The sequence below is a fragment of the Medicago truncatula genome, chromosome 2 (assembly GCF_003473485.1).
Source record: "Medicago truncatula cultivar Jemalong A17 chromosome 2, MtrunA17r5.0-ANR, whole genome shotgun sequence".
Taxonomy (NCBI): Eukaryota; Viridiplantae; Streptophyta; class Magnoliopsida; order Fabales; family Fabaceae; genus Medicago; species Medicago truncatula.
The window spans coordinates 10,035,333-10,055,163 of NC_053043.1; the positions used below are offsets into that span (position 1 = coordinate 10,035,333).

Consider the following 19,831-nt stretch of genomic DNA (forward strand, 5'->3'; position numbering starts at 1 on the left):
AGTTGCATTGTAAACTTCAAAATATGATAAAATTACATATACAATTACGTAATGACAAGAGGTCATCAAGAACGGATCGAATTAAAATGAGGTCTCATTGGTTTATACAATTTGTTGATAAACCAAAACAATACTTACTAACATGCGAAGGATTTTTTTTTTTTTTTCAATACATGGGATGATGGGACCACTTGCTCAAATGTAGTGATAAATAGTTATTGGTAGGACCACTTGATTGAATGTTTATTAGATACTAATATTAAAAAAAAAATTATAAATGAGTATTATGTACAAGTGCGAACCACTTAGACACCCACAAGTGAGTATCTCTATTGTGGTTGTGAATGCTCTTAGAGGTCTCTTTCAGTTGAATCAGATGTCATGTATGTGGTCGTGAATGCTCTTAGAGGTCTCTTTCAGTTGAATCAGATGTCATGTGTCTAAATCTAACTCTGATAATGCAACAGTGTAAAATTTCTTGAAGGATAACTTTATCGCTCATTGCAATCCTATCTGGAAACTATATCCTGTTTATTTGTAAAAATAACCATTTTCTTTTAATCACTCTCTCATTCTCCCTTCATAATACATGTTTATCTCTTTAGACACGAATAAGGATATATACATTGTATATAGATTTTTTTTGAATTTTAAATTGTATTTTTCGCTTTAAAGATACGGTGTTGAAAATTGTGCGTCAAAATAACACAACTCGTTATAATTATCGGTCAATAAAAATTGACAGTTTTGGTATATACATAATACATATATACCCCGATCTTGACTAAAAGCAAAAAATCTTCATATTTTTTATCTTAATTATAAAAAAAAATCTAAATTGTATTTTTTGCTTTAAAGATAAGTATTGAAAATTGTGCGTCAAAGTAACGCAACTCATTATTAATTATCGGTCAATAACAATTGACGGTTTTGGTACATACATATAATACATATATACTAAGATCTTGACTATAAGCAAAAAATCTTCATACCTTTTGATCTTAATTATAAAAAAAGAATTCTAAATTGTATTTTTTGCTTTAAAGATAAGAATTGGAAATTGTGCGTCAAAGTAACGCAACTCGTTATTAACTATCGGTCAATAAAAACTGACAACTTTGGTACATACATAATACATGTTCCAAAATTTTTAAAAAATATTATTGATAATTTAGACGCGTTAACGCAATAAAAAGAACGATAAGACGGACACGTGTGTCCGCTAGTACATAATAATCTATTTTTTTTTTTGACTAAAAAAGTAAATAAAATTCAAAAATGCGAAATTTATCAATTTATGGAAAATAATTTATTGTCTTTGGCTTCTTCTCCCCACGCCAGCCACACTACCGGCTGTGCAGCATCTCTCTTTCTCTTCCATTCCTCTATTTATTCTCCCAATAATAATACAATTTTAGGAAGCAAAAAACAAAACAAAACTATTTCTTTCCACCCTCTTTCTTTCTCTCTCATTTCCATCAATGGCAGATCTCAAGTCCACATTCTTGAATGTCTACTCTGTTCTCAAATCTGAGCTTCTCCATGACCCTGCTTTCGAGTGGTCTGAGGATTCTCGTCAATGGGTTGATAGGGTACCCTTCCTTTCATCTCTCTCATAATTTTTCATTCTAATTCAATTATCAAATTTTAAATATTAAAACTTTTATTTTATTTTATTTTTTAGCTTGTTTTTGTAATGGCTATGTTTTGGGTGTTTCAAATTTGTTAACTTTTTTATTTTGATGAGAAAGTTGATGAATTGTTTTGATTAAATTTAAGTGTGCCAATGTTATGTTTTTCTGAGTGGAACTGGACTCGGATCCCTTAAGTCTCGAATTAAGAGAAAATAGGATTGCGAGGGGAGGCCCCACTAAAGGTGGTCAGCCAATTTTGTTGAAGCATTTGAATATGTGACAATGTATTGATTCATGATTGTTGTTGTGATGCTATATAGTTAGAGGTGTGTATGTTCAAGGAAGGAAATTGAGGAATTTAATGGTTTTATATTTTGTAGCTTGTATGTGTGTGAAATTTCATTTTTACTATGTAAAGATGATTTTAAAGTTTCAAGTTTATGATGATCCTACAAGTATATGATCAATCTTTGAAAAGTATCTATGACATAATTTGCTGTGATCAATGAATGATTTTGTTTATTATGGAATATTTGAGTTAGTTCCATCCCTTTGTACTTGCAATATGTTCTAAGAATAGATTTTTGTTTGTTGTGGAAACTTGCAAATGGTTCTGTACTTTTTATGCCCTTTTAGGTTTTCATGAAAATTAGAGCATGATACCCTGATTTATCTTATGTATACATTTGTCCTCCATTTCATTGAAACATACAAATGTATTTTGATATCTCACTTATTGTGTCTTGTTCTCGTTATTTATTGCAGATGCTGGACTACAATGTGCCTGGAGGTAGGAATTGAGTTTTTATTCTTTTTAGTTTCTAACGAGTAACTTACATATGTTTTGATTGACGGCGAATTTGACGAAATCCTGGTGACACTATGATTTTGTTTAAACTCTGAACTGTAGTTTTTGCCAAAATTACGGTCACACCATGATTTCGCAAAAGTCACTATAAATCAAAACAATGATGACAAAATTTAGGATGCATTTTTGAAATATATGAAGTATATTGATATAAAGATGTATTTTAACCATGGCAGGAAAGCTGAACCGTGGACTGTCAGTTATTGACAGCTACCGATTGTTAAAAGAAGGACAGGCATTGAATGATGACGAAATTTTCCAAGCTAGCGCTCTTGGTTGGTGTATTGAATGGGTATGGCAATTGAAGGCTCTTGCTTTTCTAGTTTGTATGATTGAACTAATTCCCATCATTTCACAAATTTTTTGTGGTGGCATTGAGGAATCTTATAATCCTCTGTTGATGAATTTTGCAGCTTCAGGCATATTTTCTTGTTCTTGACGACATTATGGATAACTCCCATACACGTCGTGGTCAGCCATGCTGGTATAGAGTACCCAAGGTTTGGAAAAAAAAAACATGTAGTATCATGATATTATTTTTGTTGTTGTAGGGGTAAGATATTCACCTTTAATTATTCTATGATGTAGGTTGGAATGATTGCTGCGAATGATGGAGTTCTACTAAGAAACCATATTCCGCGTATCCTTAGGAAACACTTCAAGGGAAAGCCGTATTATGTTGAACTTCTTGATTTGTTCAATGAGGTAGTACAAATTTCAGTGTTTGAATTATGTGGATTCATCTTGCTTATAAGCTAAAAATTGACCGTGTTAATTTTCTTTTAGGTTGAGTTTCAAACTGCTGCAGGACAGATGATCGATTTGATCACCACACTGGAAGGAGAAAAAGACCTGTCCAAATACACCTTATCACTGTGAGTACAAAAAAATAAAAAATAGGAAAACAATTGTGTAGAACTTATGTTGATGAACCTCTTTTTTAGATAAACGTAAAATGTTGGCTTTTATGTTATTGTTAGTATTGGAACCAAGCAAAAAGAAAAAACTAGTCTACCTGATAACAGTTTTATATGACATCCATCAGTGTCAAAAGAGAGATAGTTGTTTTTTCTGTTAGATACATACTTGGCAATCTTTATGGTATAAATTGAGGAATTCCTTGTTACTCTGCTATCTTAAAACAATTTTTTTTTTAGTGCTTCTTGAAATTTCCTGAAAGAACAATGTAAAATTCTTTTGTGCGTGCAATGCGTATGATGTGAAATTCGGTTGATACCTTTGTTCTCTTCTAGCTAGCTAGCAATGTGTTAAGCTTCAATGCAATTTTATACACTTCAATTCAGTTCTTGTCCAATTCTCTTTCTGTGTTGAAAAGCATTAATAACTAGCTATGAACATCTTCTGCAGGCACCGGCGTATTGTTCAGTACAAGACTGCCTATTATTCATTTTACCTTCCAGTAAGTGTTATATCGTACTTTTTTGTTGTTTTCCTTATTTCGGTTTCTTGTCGTTTTTCATTGAGATACTGATGAGAAATGATTCTTCAGTCACACTGTATTTCACACTACTAGAATATAGTATTTTTTTGCAGCAAGAAAAACAGAAGATGAAATACATGTAATGTGTTCTTCATTTCGAAGTCACATCTTTTCCTTTCATCTTAGTATGTTAGTAATTGTTATACGTTACCATTTTTCTCCTTTGCCAGGAATCGAACCCTCAACCTTTAACTCCTCAACTCCTTTAATCCCTTAACTTAAAAGAAATTACTTATTTTTTATTTTCTATCTGTTTCATTTTGAAAAATCCTTTCATAGTGGAACATATAACCTGTTTTATGTTATTTATCTTTGTATATGTATCTTCTATTTACACAGGTTGCATGTGCATTGCTAATGGCTGGTGAAAATTTGGATAACCATGTTGATGTGAAGAACATTCTTGTTGAGATGGGAACATATTTTCAAGTTCAGGTACTTTTTGTCATTCAGTTGACCATTCACACTCTAGAATTCTCTCTCTCTCTCTCTCTCTCTCTCTCTCTCTCTCTCTCTCTCTCTCTCTCTCTCTCTATGTCAGTCGCTATCAGCTGGAAATATTCTTTAAAAATGTAGTTTAACCTATCTTTTTGTTCTCATTCAGGATGATTATTTGGATTGCTTTGGTGATCCTGAAACAATTGGAAAGGTGAGTACACTGGATCATGCATGGATACTGGAAACATAATTTTCTTTTTTGATCTCATTTTAGTTCTTTATGAAACCAGATAGGCACAGATATTGAAGACTTTAAGTGCTCTTGGGTAGTTGTGAAAGCACTGGAACTTTGCAATGAAGAACAAAAGAAGGTTTTACATGTAAGTGTGCATCTTATCATTTCCCCATTCTTTCCCTTTTTTCTTTCTTTCTGCCATGATTAAACTGGAATGACTTTTTGTGGTGAACAGGAGAACTATGGGAAGCCAGATCCAGCAAATGTTGCTATAGTCAAAACCCTTTACAATGAGCTTAATCTCGAGGTTTGTTCTTCGTTTATATTCTGTCCATTTCTTAATAACTGTCATTTTAGAAGGAAAAAAAAAATCAAATTGACTATCTTTTCCAATTTCATTCTCCACAATTTTAAAATGTCATGTACCAATTCATTAATCTTACATAATCAGATAAATTACAAGTAGATTTTGATAAAATTATTTGAGTCAATCAATTATTTACTGTTTTTCTTAATTTCTGTGCAACAAACCTTGAACGACAGCTGAGGGAGTATTAGTTTTTAACTATTAGTTTATTGGGAAAATCAATCCTCCACATTGTATTAAGATATTTACATATCATAATGTTGTTGATTTTCTTTGACTGATTTATTCGAATTGTGATTGTATAGGGTGTATTTGAGGAGTATGAGAGTACGAGCTATGAGAAGCTTGTAACCTCTATTGAAGCTCATCCCAGCAATGCAGTTCAAGCAGTATTGAAATCCTTCTTGGCTAAAATTTACAAGAGGCAAAAGTAAATTTCCCTTGTAAGACAGACCAACATTGTTTGAAGATGCAACAGGAGCTAGCTAGAGTCCTGTTTTCTGCGTGGAGCTGAATTCTTCAAAAACAAATTTCTTACCATCTCCTTTTTAGGGGGTGATTAATCTTGTTGTGCTTTATTTTGTAAACTGTCTTGTGATACTGGTTTTTATTCTTAATAACTTTTCTTTCTGGAATATTTGGATTTTTGTTGTTAGTTTTTTCTAGTTCAGACATAGACCATGGTTTTGCCTGTGAAAGAAACAAAAAGAAAATTGGATAGTGGAAATAAAGGGAAGAAATTATCATCATAATTATCCTCTCTATTGGTCAATACTAATATAACTGTGCTATAAATTGTTGTTCCCGCTTAAGAATTTGCTATCACACACTTGGAAAATACCATTTTACCTTCAACTGTAGCTAGCTAACTGCCGCTCGGGTAAAGAACTGCAGTTGGCTCGTGCAGTTCCTGCTTACTGCTGATAATTGTTCATGTGTTTTATCAAGAGAATGTCATCCAACTTTTGGGGTTTGAAGGGCAAAGGCAACGCACCACATCAAATGTTTTTAGAAAAATGGATTAAATACCAAAGTCAACCTACTATTGGAAACATAGTCCGTACGGCTAACTTCTAAATCAGGAAGTGGTTCATATGATTTCATTCCCCTCGTAGCGAACACTGTAATGCCTGTTATTTTCTGAATTCCAGGTTTTGTAGCTATGAGATTCTGCATATTTCATAATATTGCTACCATTGTCAAACAAAAAATAATCACATTCTAAGGATGTTAATGTAATTTGTAACCCATGCAATGCACATAATTGTGATTTGGAACAATATTTTTCTTTAAATCATTGTACAATTACTACGGTGTCTTTTATCAGTTATTACTTGCTGGAAATGAGGCCTGAATAGGTAATCCCAATTAGCCTTTAGTCAAACCTCATTATTTCCTGCTCAGATAAAACACATGAACAGTTATCACTAAGCAGGAACTGCACTTAAGTATATCTGAGCCAACTGCAGTTGGTAAAACGACAGTTAAGTATAGTTCGTTACCGAACAGTTAAGTGTATCAGCATTTTTTGAAGTGGGATCAACAATTTTTATTGTTGTAAGAGCATCTACAATGGAGATCCTTCATTTTGAGGTCTTAAATAGGATCTACATAGACACATTATTTTTTTATATTTTTTTTAATAACAGTACCTAATAGGTACCCAACCACTCCAATAGAGACCTTTAATAAAATGTCTAAATGGATCTTGTAACACCTTGTTTTCCCAACATAAAAATTTCATAAAAATAATCAGAGTTTTTCACATAAACGGAATGCTACACTTCTTTTCTTAAAAATCATAAACGGAATAATTAACTAATTATCCATCAAAATTCAATAACAAAATATTCAATGCTTTGCAGCGGAATTTATTTCAACATCTAAATAGTCTTTGGCACAAAGGCCTCATCATAATGTCTCATAAAATCCAATCTAAAACATAATCATGTAAAATCATAAGCAATACGTAAGGAATAGAAAAGCATGCAACAAAGTCCCACCCCGATACGTATCAGAGCACCTAAAGACACATGTGAGGAGGAAACCACTCACGATAGCAACTACAACAACTTAAGCTCGATCACCTGTAAGTTACTCATACGAAGAGCAACATTTCCAAGTAGAAGGGGTGATATTTCACATTCAATAATAATAAGCATATAATTCATCAAAAACATTTAACAACTTAAACTTCATCAATTAATAACATTAAATCTTCTTATAATATTTCATTAATAACTCAATCAACTTCTAATCATTATTAACTTCATATTCATCGCATTATATACATCATCACTTAGCGCATAATAATCAAATCATAATCATCATCATATAACATCATAAATCATCACATCATAAACATCATCTTATAACATAAACGACACAACATAATCATCATCTCCTAATAATATAGACAACACAACATAATCATCTTCTCATGATAATATAAACAACACAACATAATCTTCATCTCATAATAATATAAACAACCACGATTAATAAATATTAATACTTCACTTAGTTCTTTATTAACAACTCATTGACAATTGACAATTTAACGACAACGACAATGCGACTTCTACAACTTGAACTCAACATATGCAACTTCAACTTCTTAATCATGCATGTGGTACCAACCAGAGCATCAAGCCCCCAACGTATTGAGCGTAAATAGGCTCACAGGGCATCAAGCCCTCAACTTACAGGGCATCAAGCCCTCAACATAATATGTATAAATATACATTCCAGGGCATCAAGCCCTCAACTTAAATGGGTATGCATGGACTCAACGTCTTACAACTTAAACAACTTAGACATCTTATATGACTTCAATAATTTGGATCAACATCTTACAACTTAAACAACTTAGACATCTCATATGACTCCAATAATTTGGATCAACATCTTACAACTTTAACAATTTGACCAACATATGTAACTTAATGATTTAATAATCAATACAGCAGAGACAACAACATACAACAACTTTACAACATAGCATCATTAATAATAACAACTTGAATGGTATAACAACATTATTTTCTATACCATACATTTTCCACATATATATATGTAACTCAAATTATTCAACAACAACATTCACATAACATATGTAATTTCAAATTATCCAACAAAGATATTCACGTCAAACCAAATTAGATCCATCACAACATAGGTTAAATACTCTTAAACACCCTAGTTGAACTCATAGTACTTCTAGTTTTGAGGTTTGAAATTATTCCTTAAGTTTTGGATTAACTTAGAAACGGTTATGCTGAATTTTCATAAGATTTCACTAAGACCTCCTTGGAGTATTTTCATCATATCTCAAGAACCAAAAATCATTTTCACGTCAAACCAAAGCCACTGGAAAACTAACTCAATTATCTACAACTTTCATGTTTACACTAAAGGCCAATTCAAAACAGAAACGTGTGAAAAAGACGCAAGAACATGAAACATGACGTGCTGTCAGAGGGCAACTCGGAAAAAACCCACTTTTCACCCCAAAATCCTAATTTTAACTTCCCTATGCCCAAATTTGATCCAAAAACTTGTCTAACCATTTCTATACATGTTAAGGCACTCAAAACCATATAAAACACTGCACTAAAAATAACTTATGATCTGAACATCAATTCTACACAAATTCAGCGGATTGTCTACTCTATTAACAACCAATTACAACTTCAAAACCTAATTCCCAAATTCCCATAACTACAACCTACAACATGCTAAACTCAATTTCAGAATTATACAACTTAGAATTAGAGAAAGTTAGTCCAACCCTTACCTTAAATTAGATGATCGGACTCTACAAGATTGTTCCTCTTCTCATAAGATTCTTCTCTTCTCTGACTTCTCTCTTCTCTTGGTTTTTTCCATTTTTCTCCAAAAACAGGTTTCACTTAATCCTTCTTTTCTAATTCTAACTCTCCCCTTTTATATAAATCTTTAACCTACTTATTTTCTCTTATTTCCAAATCTGCCCTTCAAGTTTCAATATATATATATATATATATATATATATATATATATATATATATATATATATATATATATATATATATATTTCTATAACAAATAACAAATATATTTCTATAACATATATATTTCTACTCCAAATAATAAATATATTTCTACACCAGATCACATATATATATTTCTACACCAAATAACATATATATTTCTACTCCAAATAATAAATACATTTCTACACCAGATCACATATATATTTCTACACCAAATAACATATATATGTCTACACCAAATAACAGATATATTTCTACACCAAATAACATATATATTTCTACTCCAAATAATAAATATATTTCTACACCAGATCACATATATATTTCTACACCACATAACATATATTATATTAATAAATACCAACATATAACATAACAAAATATCACTTATCAAAATAAATCGAGTAAATTATAAAAAGACATCTAAACTCAATAAAATAAATAAATAATTAAATAGGGCGTTACAGGTCCCACCAATATTATTTAATAAAAAAGCTAGGATAAAATGTAATTGAAAACCCATGAAAATCATTATTTTAATAAAAAGTGATATGGACCCATTTAAGAATGAGGTCTTAATTTAGACCTTGGATCTTTAAGACTTCCAATTTTATTTTATTTTTCATAATGGGGATATTTATTAGATACCAAATCTTAAATGGTGAAGACCTCACCATTGTGGATGCTCTAAGTTGCTGATATTAACTTTAAGACCTCATTAGCATTCTCATTGACATTGGTTCACATCGTCATATTGCCCAATTTAAGAAATTAAGTTATTTAAAATTTATTGAAAAAGTTAATACATTAGAGTGTAAATTGCATCAATACAAGATATTATATAGTTGATTGTTAGGGGTAATTAATTTACTTAGTGTTTGAATAATGAACCACCAGTTAACACAGGATAACTTTAATTCCCATATTCAAAGAATGTTTCTTTAAAACAAAAGTATGTAAGAAAACATATACTGTAGTAGCAAACTTCCAATGGTAGTTACCTTAATATGATTGGTTAACCTTTTTTTTGTTCACCTAACTACGTGTATGGTCATTGATCCGCTGATTAATTGCAACAACAAGTACCATCAACTACCCGTGGCAAACAACAACAAGTAATAGCACTCTTTTGAGCTACAATCCAAAAGTCATACAAAGGATAACATGATATTGCAACAGTCCGAAATCAATCACAAAGACTGATACAAATATTAAGACGGCATTGATGCAATGGAGGCAACCTTGAGAAAAAGAAAATAATTAAACATAATCACATATTTTAGTATCATGTTGGAGATGACTTAAATTTAGATGGTTGGTGTGCTACATTGGTGAAAAATTAACAATACAAGATTTTAAGAGATGACAAAATAAGTTGGTTTTTAAGCTCACGAGGACAAAATAAGTTGGTTTCATCGGATTGATCAATTTATCCCATCTTTTTTAAATCATAATTTTGAACTTGTCATTACTAATTTTTCCCCCTACCCTAACATGCTAAACAATTGGTAAGGTGACGGGGCAGCGCAGGTTGGCTTGTTGAGCTTAATTAAAAAAAAAAAGCTCTTTTTCATTTAATTATGGGTCTGTTTGTTGCAGATTAAAATAAAAGTGATTTTGACGTTAAATAATTTAGAGATTATTTTTTTTTTAGAGATTTTACAAAAAATCAAAATCTATTTTGCGTTAGTTTATCATAATCAATCTTTATTTTCTCTCTCCTCTAAAACAAATATATTTTTTGAGAAGATATTCTTACCAACTTCTCATTTGAAGCTGTTTTTAGATTATGATTTTTTTAAAAAGCTATAACAAACAGATGCAATACTCTTAAAAGTGATTTTTTTTTTCTCTCTTAAAAAATCTAAAACAAGCGGGCTCTTAAAAGTTGGTTCCTAAAAGATTACCAACTTTTGTTTTTCGTTCCCATAAAAAAACATATTTTCGTCTCTACAAAATAGTCCTACACGACGTTTCATTCCATGTTGTTAAGTATATATGTGTATTTTTAATGATTTTTTGCATACATGTTTATAACATCATTAAAAGTTCCTAATAAAAAGGAGCTCAAGTTTTGATTTTTAGGTCAAGCTTTCCATTACTTTTATCTTAATTTTTTTTTTGACAAAAATAAACTATATTCATTCATTCAAATTGATAGAGTATATCGATACAATACACATCCAAATTCGCTAAAAACGAAAAGAATGAATATGTGAACAAACTCACATCATCCATGTTAATATCATAAAACGGAAAAGTACTTACGCCTACAAATATGACGATATTTATGTCTCTGGAATACTCATGTCTCCGGATCTGCAACGTTGATGACGCCAAAATCATTGTCATTGATTGGATCTGCACTTGCTCAAAGCTAATCTTTCAACCTGAATCAAATAAACACCGCACTAAGACGGGAAATCAAAAACACACCGCACAAAGACGGGAAATCAAAACAAACAGAGTCGTTCAGAGACGACGAAATCACAAAAACAAACGAAAGAAAACAGAAAATATGTGAAATCATTTATTCAATTAAGATAAAAGGAAAAACAATTTGAAGGGGTGATTTTTGGGTCAAAATTGACCTTAAATCACCCCTCTGGAAAGAAGAAAAAGAAAGGGGTGACGACTAAGGTTTGAGAAAGAGAGAAGAGAGAGAGAGGAAGAAAGGGGAGGATTTGGTTTTTGTATCTTAAATTTTTGAAATTTAAGAAGTTCATATTTAATTCATCACAAATAATATTTTATAATTAGACAATTTTTTAGTTGTTTTGATTGGGCGTGTGTGCAAAGTTGTTTTGCCGTATCAACCCACCACCATTAAACTATTTATAATATATATCTATAACAACACATATCCAACAAAACATTTAGAATCTTCTAAGAGAAATGATATTTGTACAACCACTTTTTCACAATTTTTGTGACAACCATCTCTCTCATACTCACATGTGTTTTTATTCTCTCTCTTCTGCATTCTCTCTCTATTCTTTTTATTCAATAAGAAAAGAGAAAAAAGTGATTGTCAGAAAAGTTGTATAAAAATTGATTCTACAAGTATCTCTCATCTTCTAAATTGAGGACAACTGCAACTTATCTTTTCCATTGGTTTTTGTACATGTGTGATTCAAGCAATCACATGCTCTGCAGCGTCTCTGCAACCTCAACAACCCTTGAATTGAATCTTTTGGCCTCTTCCACTAATCTTAACCTAACGTGTGAGATGTGAGAGTATAAAGGGAGATAGAGATATGAAATGAAAAACAAGCATAGAGAGACTATGTGTCAAAGCTTTCCTCCACTTTTCTAATTTGTATGTTTTATTACTTTTATTTTTTCCTTCATGTGTTCTTCTCTTTCTCTTTTTAAGAATTATTTTCTTTTTATTTTGATGATAAAATCATACAATTTATATGTTTATCGTTTTTTTTTTTGGAAAGAAAGATCGTTGTTATTTTTGTTTTTCGTCTTTTCTTTAAGTGTTTGCTTGAACCTCTATTTTTATCCCTCATTAAGTTCAATCTCTCCTAATTCAATGTATTCCACTATCTTCTTCTTTTTTTGGTACAATTCCACTAGCTTCTTTATCAAATGGATACCAACATAATATCCATATATATATATATATATATATATATATATATATATATTCATGTAAAATTACGATGAAGTATGACAGTGAAATTTGTTTTTTTTCTCTTTCTCATTATCTTATTTTTATTAGATATTAGAAACTATGAATTTTCATCTATCTTATTTTTATATTTTGAGCTCGTAACGAAATTTTGATTTGCAAATGTAGGTTTATTATCTTTTTTCCTTTTTAAAAGGATTTTTTTTTTATTAATATACAATAACTTCTATCGTTATAACATTTTTATTTTATTTTTGTAAGTTCGTAATGTCACTACATTGCAACTCCTTTCTCGGTTTTGGAATAGAGAACATGCATGGAGTAGAGCGCGAAGTTTCATCCATGAAGAAGACATTTCCATAATTATATAGTAATAATAACATAATCGATTCTTTCTTTCAAAAATAAAAAATAACATTATTGATTGTTTAACTCACATAGAATTGGTGATGCACAAATATTTGTTTCTAGATTAATTTAACTAGAAATCTTATGGTGTTAGATCAAAATGTCATCCATATAGTTGTATAATTGATATAATTTAGATGATAATCTCGTTGTCACCACAAAAAACAACATCCATATTCGCCATCATTTAATCAACATCTTTGAGAGTTGGAAAAAATATTTCTCCAATTAATTTATATCATTGCCTACCCTTTGCACAATAATGTTTGTGCATTGTTTATGGGAGCAAACATACCAACATGTGAACAATGTACAAAAGTTATTGTCGAGAGAATCAGCAGTGTTATAAATTAGTTGGAGAATTTTGTCTTTCAATTCTTTGTTATGGGGATTAATAAGGGCCAATAAGGGTGTTGATGTTAATGTTGATGAGATTACATATCTAAACTATATGTCTCATCCATTCCATAGGGATGAATTTGTGATCTGCAAAATGAGATTTATAGATGATTAACCTCCCGTAATCAAATATTCATGTATCACCGACTCTATGTGAGCTAAAAAATCGATTATATCACTACAAAAAGGACTCCTTTATTACACAATATAATCCTTTTATTAAAAAATGTTTTAAATTATCCGGCAATAATGTTCCGTCCAAGAAAAAAAAAATATAAAGCTGATATATAACAAAATTTTAATTTGAAAAAAATATGGAAATAAGAAAAACAATACAAAAAAGAAGTAAATATTTAGACTAGTTAGTCTCATACTCATTATTTCTTCATGAATAATGTGACACACTAACACCTTCAACCTCAAAAAATAATATTCAATATCTGTAGTCATATAAACAGTTTATGGACAGATAAAATATAAGATTCCAAATATATTTTACAAGGTAAAGGATGTCACAATTCAAATGTAGAAAAATCTCAAACAAGTCTAGAAAGGGTATATTGCACTAAAAATTCTATGATCCATAATATGGTTTACTTCTCTAAAGTCATACTGCAATGTCTGTCTAGTGATACTGTACTATACTCCATAACAAAATTCCGGGTGTGTTTCTCTCATTGATACGATATCATACGGTCACTCCTCTCAAGCGATATTGCGCCACATATCATATACATCACTAAACACACATTACTACGTACTTATATCCAAAATCACCATCACAACACAAATACATCATCACATGTATCCAACATCATATATTAATCACATATTACAAATATTCAACATCAAAACAACTAATAACTAGTCCCCCTCGCTGGTCTAGGATACTCCTTTGGAGTATCAAGTGCAACACGGTTCAGAATCATATATTTTCATCATAAAGTATTCTATGATATAGGTTGGATTGATTGCAGGGAATGATGGAGTTTCACTATTCTTTCTCTTAATTTCTGTGCCATAAACTTTAAACGACAGTCATTCAGAATCAGAGGAAGTAACTAGCTTTCACTATATGTTTCTGGCGAAAGAACCCCACCCACATTGTAACTTTCCAACGTAAACATATTAAGATATTTAGATTAAGATTTCCTATTAGCCAAACAATAATGAAGGCAAATATAGGTTGCTAAAAGAAAAAGATCATCTCCAGATTTTTTTTTTTCTGCCTTAGTTTATGCCAAAAAATACAAAAATGCTCCATTTTTTCGAAAAATTGCACAAATACCCTACTTTTTCAGAAGTTCTGGTACCACTCCACTTGGAGTTGCGGGGTACCCTAAAAAGTGACAAAATTTTTGTCCTTATTGTACCCCTCTACTTGGAGTTGCGGGGTACTTTCCTATTTTTTTTTTGAATTTTTTACTACCCCGCAAGTCAAACTTGCGTTTTATATATTGGTTTTTTTTTTTTAAATTTTTTTAAATACCCCTCTACTTGGAGTAGAGTGGTATAATAAAGACAAAAAAAAAAATCAACGTGTAATAATTACTTTAATAATAAAAAATTAATTAAAATTATATAATAAATAAAATACCATAAAATCTACAATTATTTGTGAGAATGACCAGACATCTTACAAACGAAATAAAGACTAGATTTCTACTGATGTCTAATATTAATGCAATCTTTGCGGGAATGACCAGGCATCCTACAAACACCGCATCTTCTCTCAGTTTCCACATCGTCCATCTCGGTCCTAATGCGAGTAATTGGTGGACGACCTTTCTTTGCCCTACGCATGGACTTGTTGGGAACCACCTTCAGTCCTTCATAATTAGGCCGATATGTATGGTGGTGAACCACGTCAAAGTGGATGTTGTATACGGTGTATACACACTCATTCGTGAATTTGTTATCGACAAAAGTCTTGTAGTCGTGACAAAAGCTAGAACATACGGCAATGACATGCCGCATGTTTAACTCAGTTGATAAGGACAATGCATAATATATGAAGGTCCGGGTTCGAACCCCAAATACCAAAAAAAAAAAAAAAGACAGACTTGAATCATCTCCTTCTCTTATTCTCTCTTTCTCCAATTCTTTTTCATTCCGTATCTTTCTCTCTCCTGATATTCTCACACTCTTATATTTCTCTCTCTCTCTTGATCTTTTTCTCTAAAATTTAAAGAGAAAGACACAAAACAAAATAGCGAAGAAGATAGAAGGAGATGATCCAACCTAAAAAAAGACTATACCCAAAAAAAAAAAACAAATCAAAAAACACCACACTCCATTTTTGTCTTTATTAACATGCGCGCACCCACACTTTTTTCTTATTGTGTTAAAGTATATAAATAATAAATAATGTTATTTTGTGCTATTTTGACTTTTTTCTTCTAATCTTTTTGTTGTTCATTCATGAATTGCTCTCCTTCTCCCTCCTTCTCTTTCCCTTTGTTCACAGACTCATAATAAGTTATGCTCTTCAAACAAAGAATTGCAAGGTAAGCTAGATAGCCTAAATGTATTTTCCGTTTTCTTGCTTATAAAAGGAGATGATTTTTTCTTGGATAATTATTTTTGTATTTAGATAGATGTCGATAAAAGGCCTTTGATATTTAATAGATCAATTGATTCCGGACAATATCTATAGTTGGAACTGGACTGTGCTTGATTCAATTCAAGGCTTACCCTAGCACACAAGTCATACTGAGAGATCTATCAACATTTTTTTTTACAAAGAGAGATCTATCAACAATTGTAGCAAATTCTTGCCGTCTTTTTAATAGTCTTTTCAAATATTAGCTCTCAACAAAAAATAGTAGTTTAAAATATTTATTCAATACAATTCTTTAATTAAAAATTATTCTAAACTTTCTAGCAAATAATGTTTTGTCTAGAAAACATATGCAGAGCTGATAAGGAAATTTTGATTTGTAAAAGTAGTTTTATCGTTATTTTTCTTTTAAAAAGTATATTCTTTTATTTTTCAAGTTCATCATGTCACACTACATTGTGACTTATATCTCAATTATGGAAAGAAAGATAAAGAACATGGAGCAGAGCGCAAAGTAGCATCCATGAGGAAGTCATTTCCAGAATTACATAGTAAGAACAAGATAATTGATCGCTTAACTCACAAAGAGGTGGTGATCCACAGAGATTGCTAGAACCCTCATGTTGTATATCAAATGAAAAGATCATAAGTTCATCTCTATTGATAAAATTAGCCATATAGTTTAGATATGTACTCTTATTAACACTAAAATCGATTCTCATTTTGACCCTTATGTAATAATCATCAAGAACAATTAGAAAAAAAAAATTCTGAATATGTTTACAATTATGAAGTTTACTTGTGCAATTTTTGTTGGTGTATGTTTTTTAATAATTTTCGAATGTTTGCACTTGATTCATTTACTTGTGTTTCTAAGTACAAAATTTAAATTATGAATTTTTTTTTGTTGCAATAATAATATAAAACCAACTATTATTCATATTTTATAGGAAAGTAATAGATTCAAAAACTGAGAAATACAAAAAAAGGGAGAAGGCATTGTCCCTCTCTTTCAAATTGAAGTACAACACCCAACTTATTTGAGGGTAGTTTCAACTTATCCTTCTCATTTGCTATTTACTTTTCCTATTTTTTTTCTGTTGATTCAAGCACATAATCCCATGCTCGAGTAGGCCTCTGCAACCAACTTAAATAACCCCTGAATTGATAATATTTGACCTCTTCTTCAACTAACCTACCATGTGAGTTGTGAGTATGAAAGAGAAGAATAGTACTAATAGTGAGAAAGAAAAAGAGACTATTATTTTTTGAAGGGCAAAAAAAGAGACTATTGTTGTCAATAAAAAGAAGCTCCTTTGAAATAAATAAGGGCAAAACTGACTATTCGTGTAACATCAATCCAAACCCTAATCAACTCCTTTAAATAGGTTTGTTTGCTCCATATTTGCTTCTTCATTCTAAGTTTAGAAAATTTATTTTCTTTTTTTTTAGGTCGATGTTTATTTCGTTTTCTTTTCTTATTTATTTATTTTGTTCATCTTTTTCATTCTCTTATTTCCGATGAAAACCATATGATAAATTTGGATTTACAATGTCTATTGTTTTTTTATTTCTTAAATTTGCACCTACTCTTGCTTTTTATTCTATGAATATACAATTTACCTTTTGAGATTATTCAAAGATGTTGATGTAATTTGTTCTTCTCTTGGTTATCATCGCCTTTCGGATCTAAAGGCTCTTTCGTTTATCTGCGTAGTATTGCTTAGTTTTACTTTTTATTCTTTGACTGCATTTACTTTTAGACACAAGGAAGTTGCCTTTTTTAAGTTTAGTTGTAGTGCTTATGACTTTATGCTCATTTTTCCTTCGGTGAAAGGTTAATTTTGTTTTGTCAAGTAGTTTAGTGGTTGAAGTTCACACATTTTAAACGTGGAGAAGTGGGGTGTTCGGGGTTTAAAATCTGTTCCTATATATATTATGTAATGTCTCTACTAAATGAGTTAAGCTCATTAGGACGGTGAAATGTTAAGATTAGATTGAAGTCAGATATAACCTCATTTCTTGATATTATTATTGTGAACCAAGATTAAAACATTTTTTTAAGGGAAGATTGAAACATTTTATTCAACCTTTCGACCTAAAAAAGAAACATTTTCTTCAAGGTTTTTAGCTTTTTTTGGTGTGTAAATTATTCGTTTTTTTAATCTCTTTGCAGTTAACAAGTTCTTATGGTTCAAGTTTATTTACTTGTACAACTACTTCATAATGCTCATGTCATTTTCTCCTTCAAAAAAATACTCATGTCATTTTTACTTCTATTGACCTTATATCAATGGTGTTTTAGAAACCGAAAACCCCACTAGTGGATTTGATCATGATATTAGGTTATTTTGGTTGAACGATTGATTTATTAGTTGAACTTACAATTGATTGGATGATTTGATCGTATAACTTCAACTCTATAAAAAATTATATTAGATAACTCCAAAACAAAAACTATTCTAACACATAATTTTAAAACAGTCACCAATAAATCTACGACATTATATAAAGACAACTCAAAAATTAACAATTGGTCAGACTTTTTCCTATACAAAATTACCTCGCCAACTCATTTCATCTTCAAATTTAAATCTAAATTTATCCCAAAATTATAGAATATTTGAAAACCTCAAAAAAAATTTTACTATAGATCAGCTCTTAAAAGCCTAATCTCTTTTTTCTCCTTAAAAAAAGCCTAACCTTTTTCAAATAAAAAATCAATTTAAAACTCATAAAAGGAATTAACTTAAAAGTAATGGATTGCAATATACTACAATAGAAACAACTTCAAAATGTCCTCATGAGCATAACTCAATTGACAGGACTTTGCAGTATGTAGGGTTGAGGTTTGAACTTCGAATTTCCCACTTATTCACCTTAAGGATGATTTTTTTTTTTTGACAAAAACAAAATGATATTCATTCATCCAAATCGAGAGATTACATCATTCAACACCGCTAAAAACGTAAAGGATGAATCTGCGAACAAACTCACAACATCCAAGTTAATAGCATATAACGACATAATGCCTACAAAAATATATGATAAAATTAAAGTGACCGGAATACCCATGGCCTCCGAATCTGCAACGTTGACGCCCAAATCTTTAATTGAATAATCGATCTTTCAATATGAATCAAATGAACACCGCACGAAGACGGAAAATCAAACAACGCCGCACAAGACGACGAACAACAAACCACCACACTTAGATGATGAAATCACAAAGAAAAAATAAACCTAGATCTATGTGAAAATCACTTATTTAGATTGAATTAGAGATAAAAAAAATTGAAGAGGGATGATTTCAGGTCAAGAATTGACCCAAAACCACCCCTCAATGAAGAAACTGTAAGAGAAAACCTAGAGAGAGAAAACTAGGGTCGGCTTATTGGAATGAGGAGAGTGTATACATTCAACACATTTTTTGAATGCCCCTAAAATTCTTAAGGATGGATTTCTAATAATTAGGTTATTTGACCAAAAAAAAATATTGCTAAACCAATTGCATAACCGGAGTTTTGACCCTAACTCATCCATTTGTGTGTGAGATTCCAAATGGCTATTAACATTTTGTCTACCTACTATTATCATTTTGTATATCTACAAAAAGAAGGAACATACAAATAGACGGTAAGGTAGTGCACATCTTTCTCCTAGTATAATAAAATCAAGTTTAATAATTAAATATAATAATTATGGTATTTATAATTATAAAACCATAAATACATTGGAATGATATAA

At 30.7% G+C, this 19,831-nt stretch overlaps 1 protein-coding gene across 1 annotated transcript; it reads left to right on the plus strand.

Moving 5' to 3' along the window:
- The first annotated feature begins 1,336 nt into the window (after positions 1 to 1,336).
- On the plus strand, positions 1,337 to 5,795 carry LOC11410760 (farnesyl pyrophosphate synthase 1). The gene is made up of 12 exons (XM_003594279.4): positions 1,337 to 1,592; positions 2,400 to 2,424; positions 2,679 to 2,794; positions 2,916 to 3,002; positions 3,091 to 3,207; positions 3,289 to 3,377; positions 3,871 to 3,922; positions 4,343 to 4,438; positions 4,608 to 4,652; positions 4,732 to 4,821; positions 4,912 to 4,983; positions 5,349 to 5,795. Exons 1-12 carry the CDS (start codon positions 1,482 to 1,484, stop codon positions 5,475 to 5,477), a joined length of 1,029 nt encoding a protein of 342 aa, XP_003594327.1. The 5' UTR covers positions 1,337 to 1,481; the 3' UTR covers positions 5,478 to 5,795.
- The last annotated feature ends 14,036 nt before the right edge of the window (positions 5,796 to 19,831 follow it).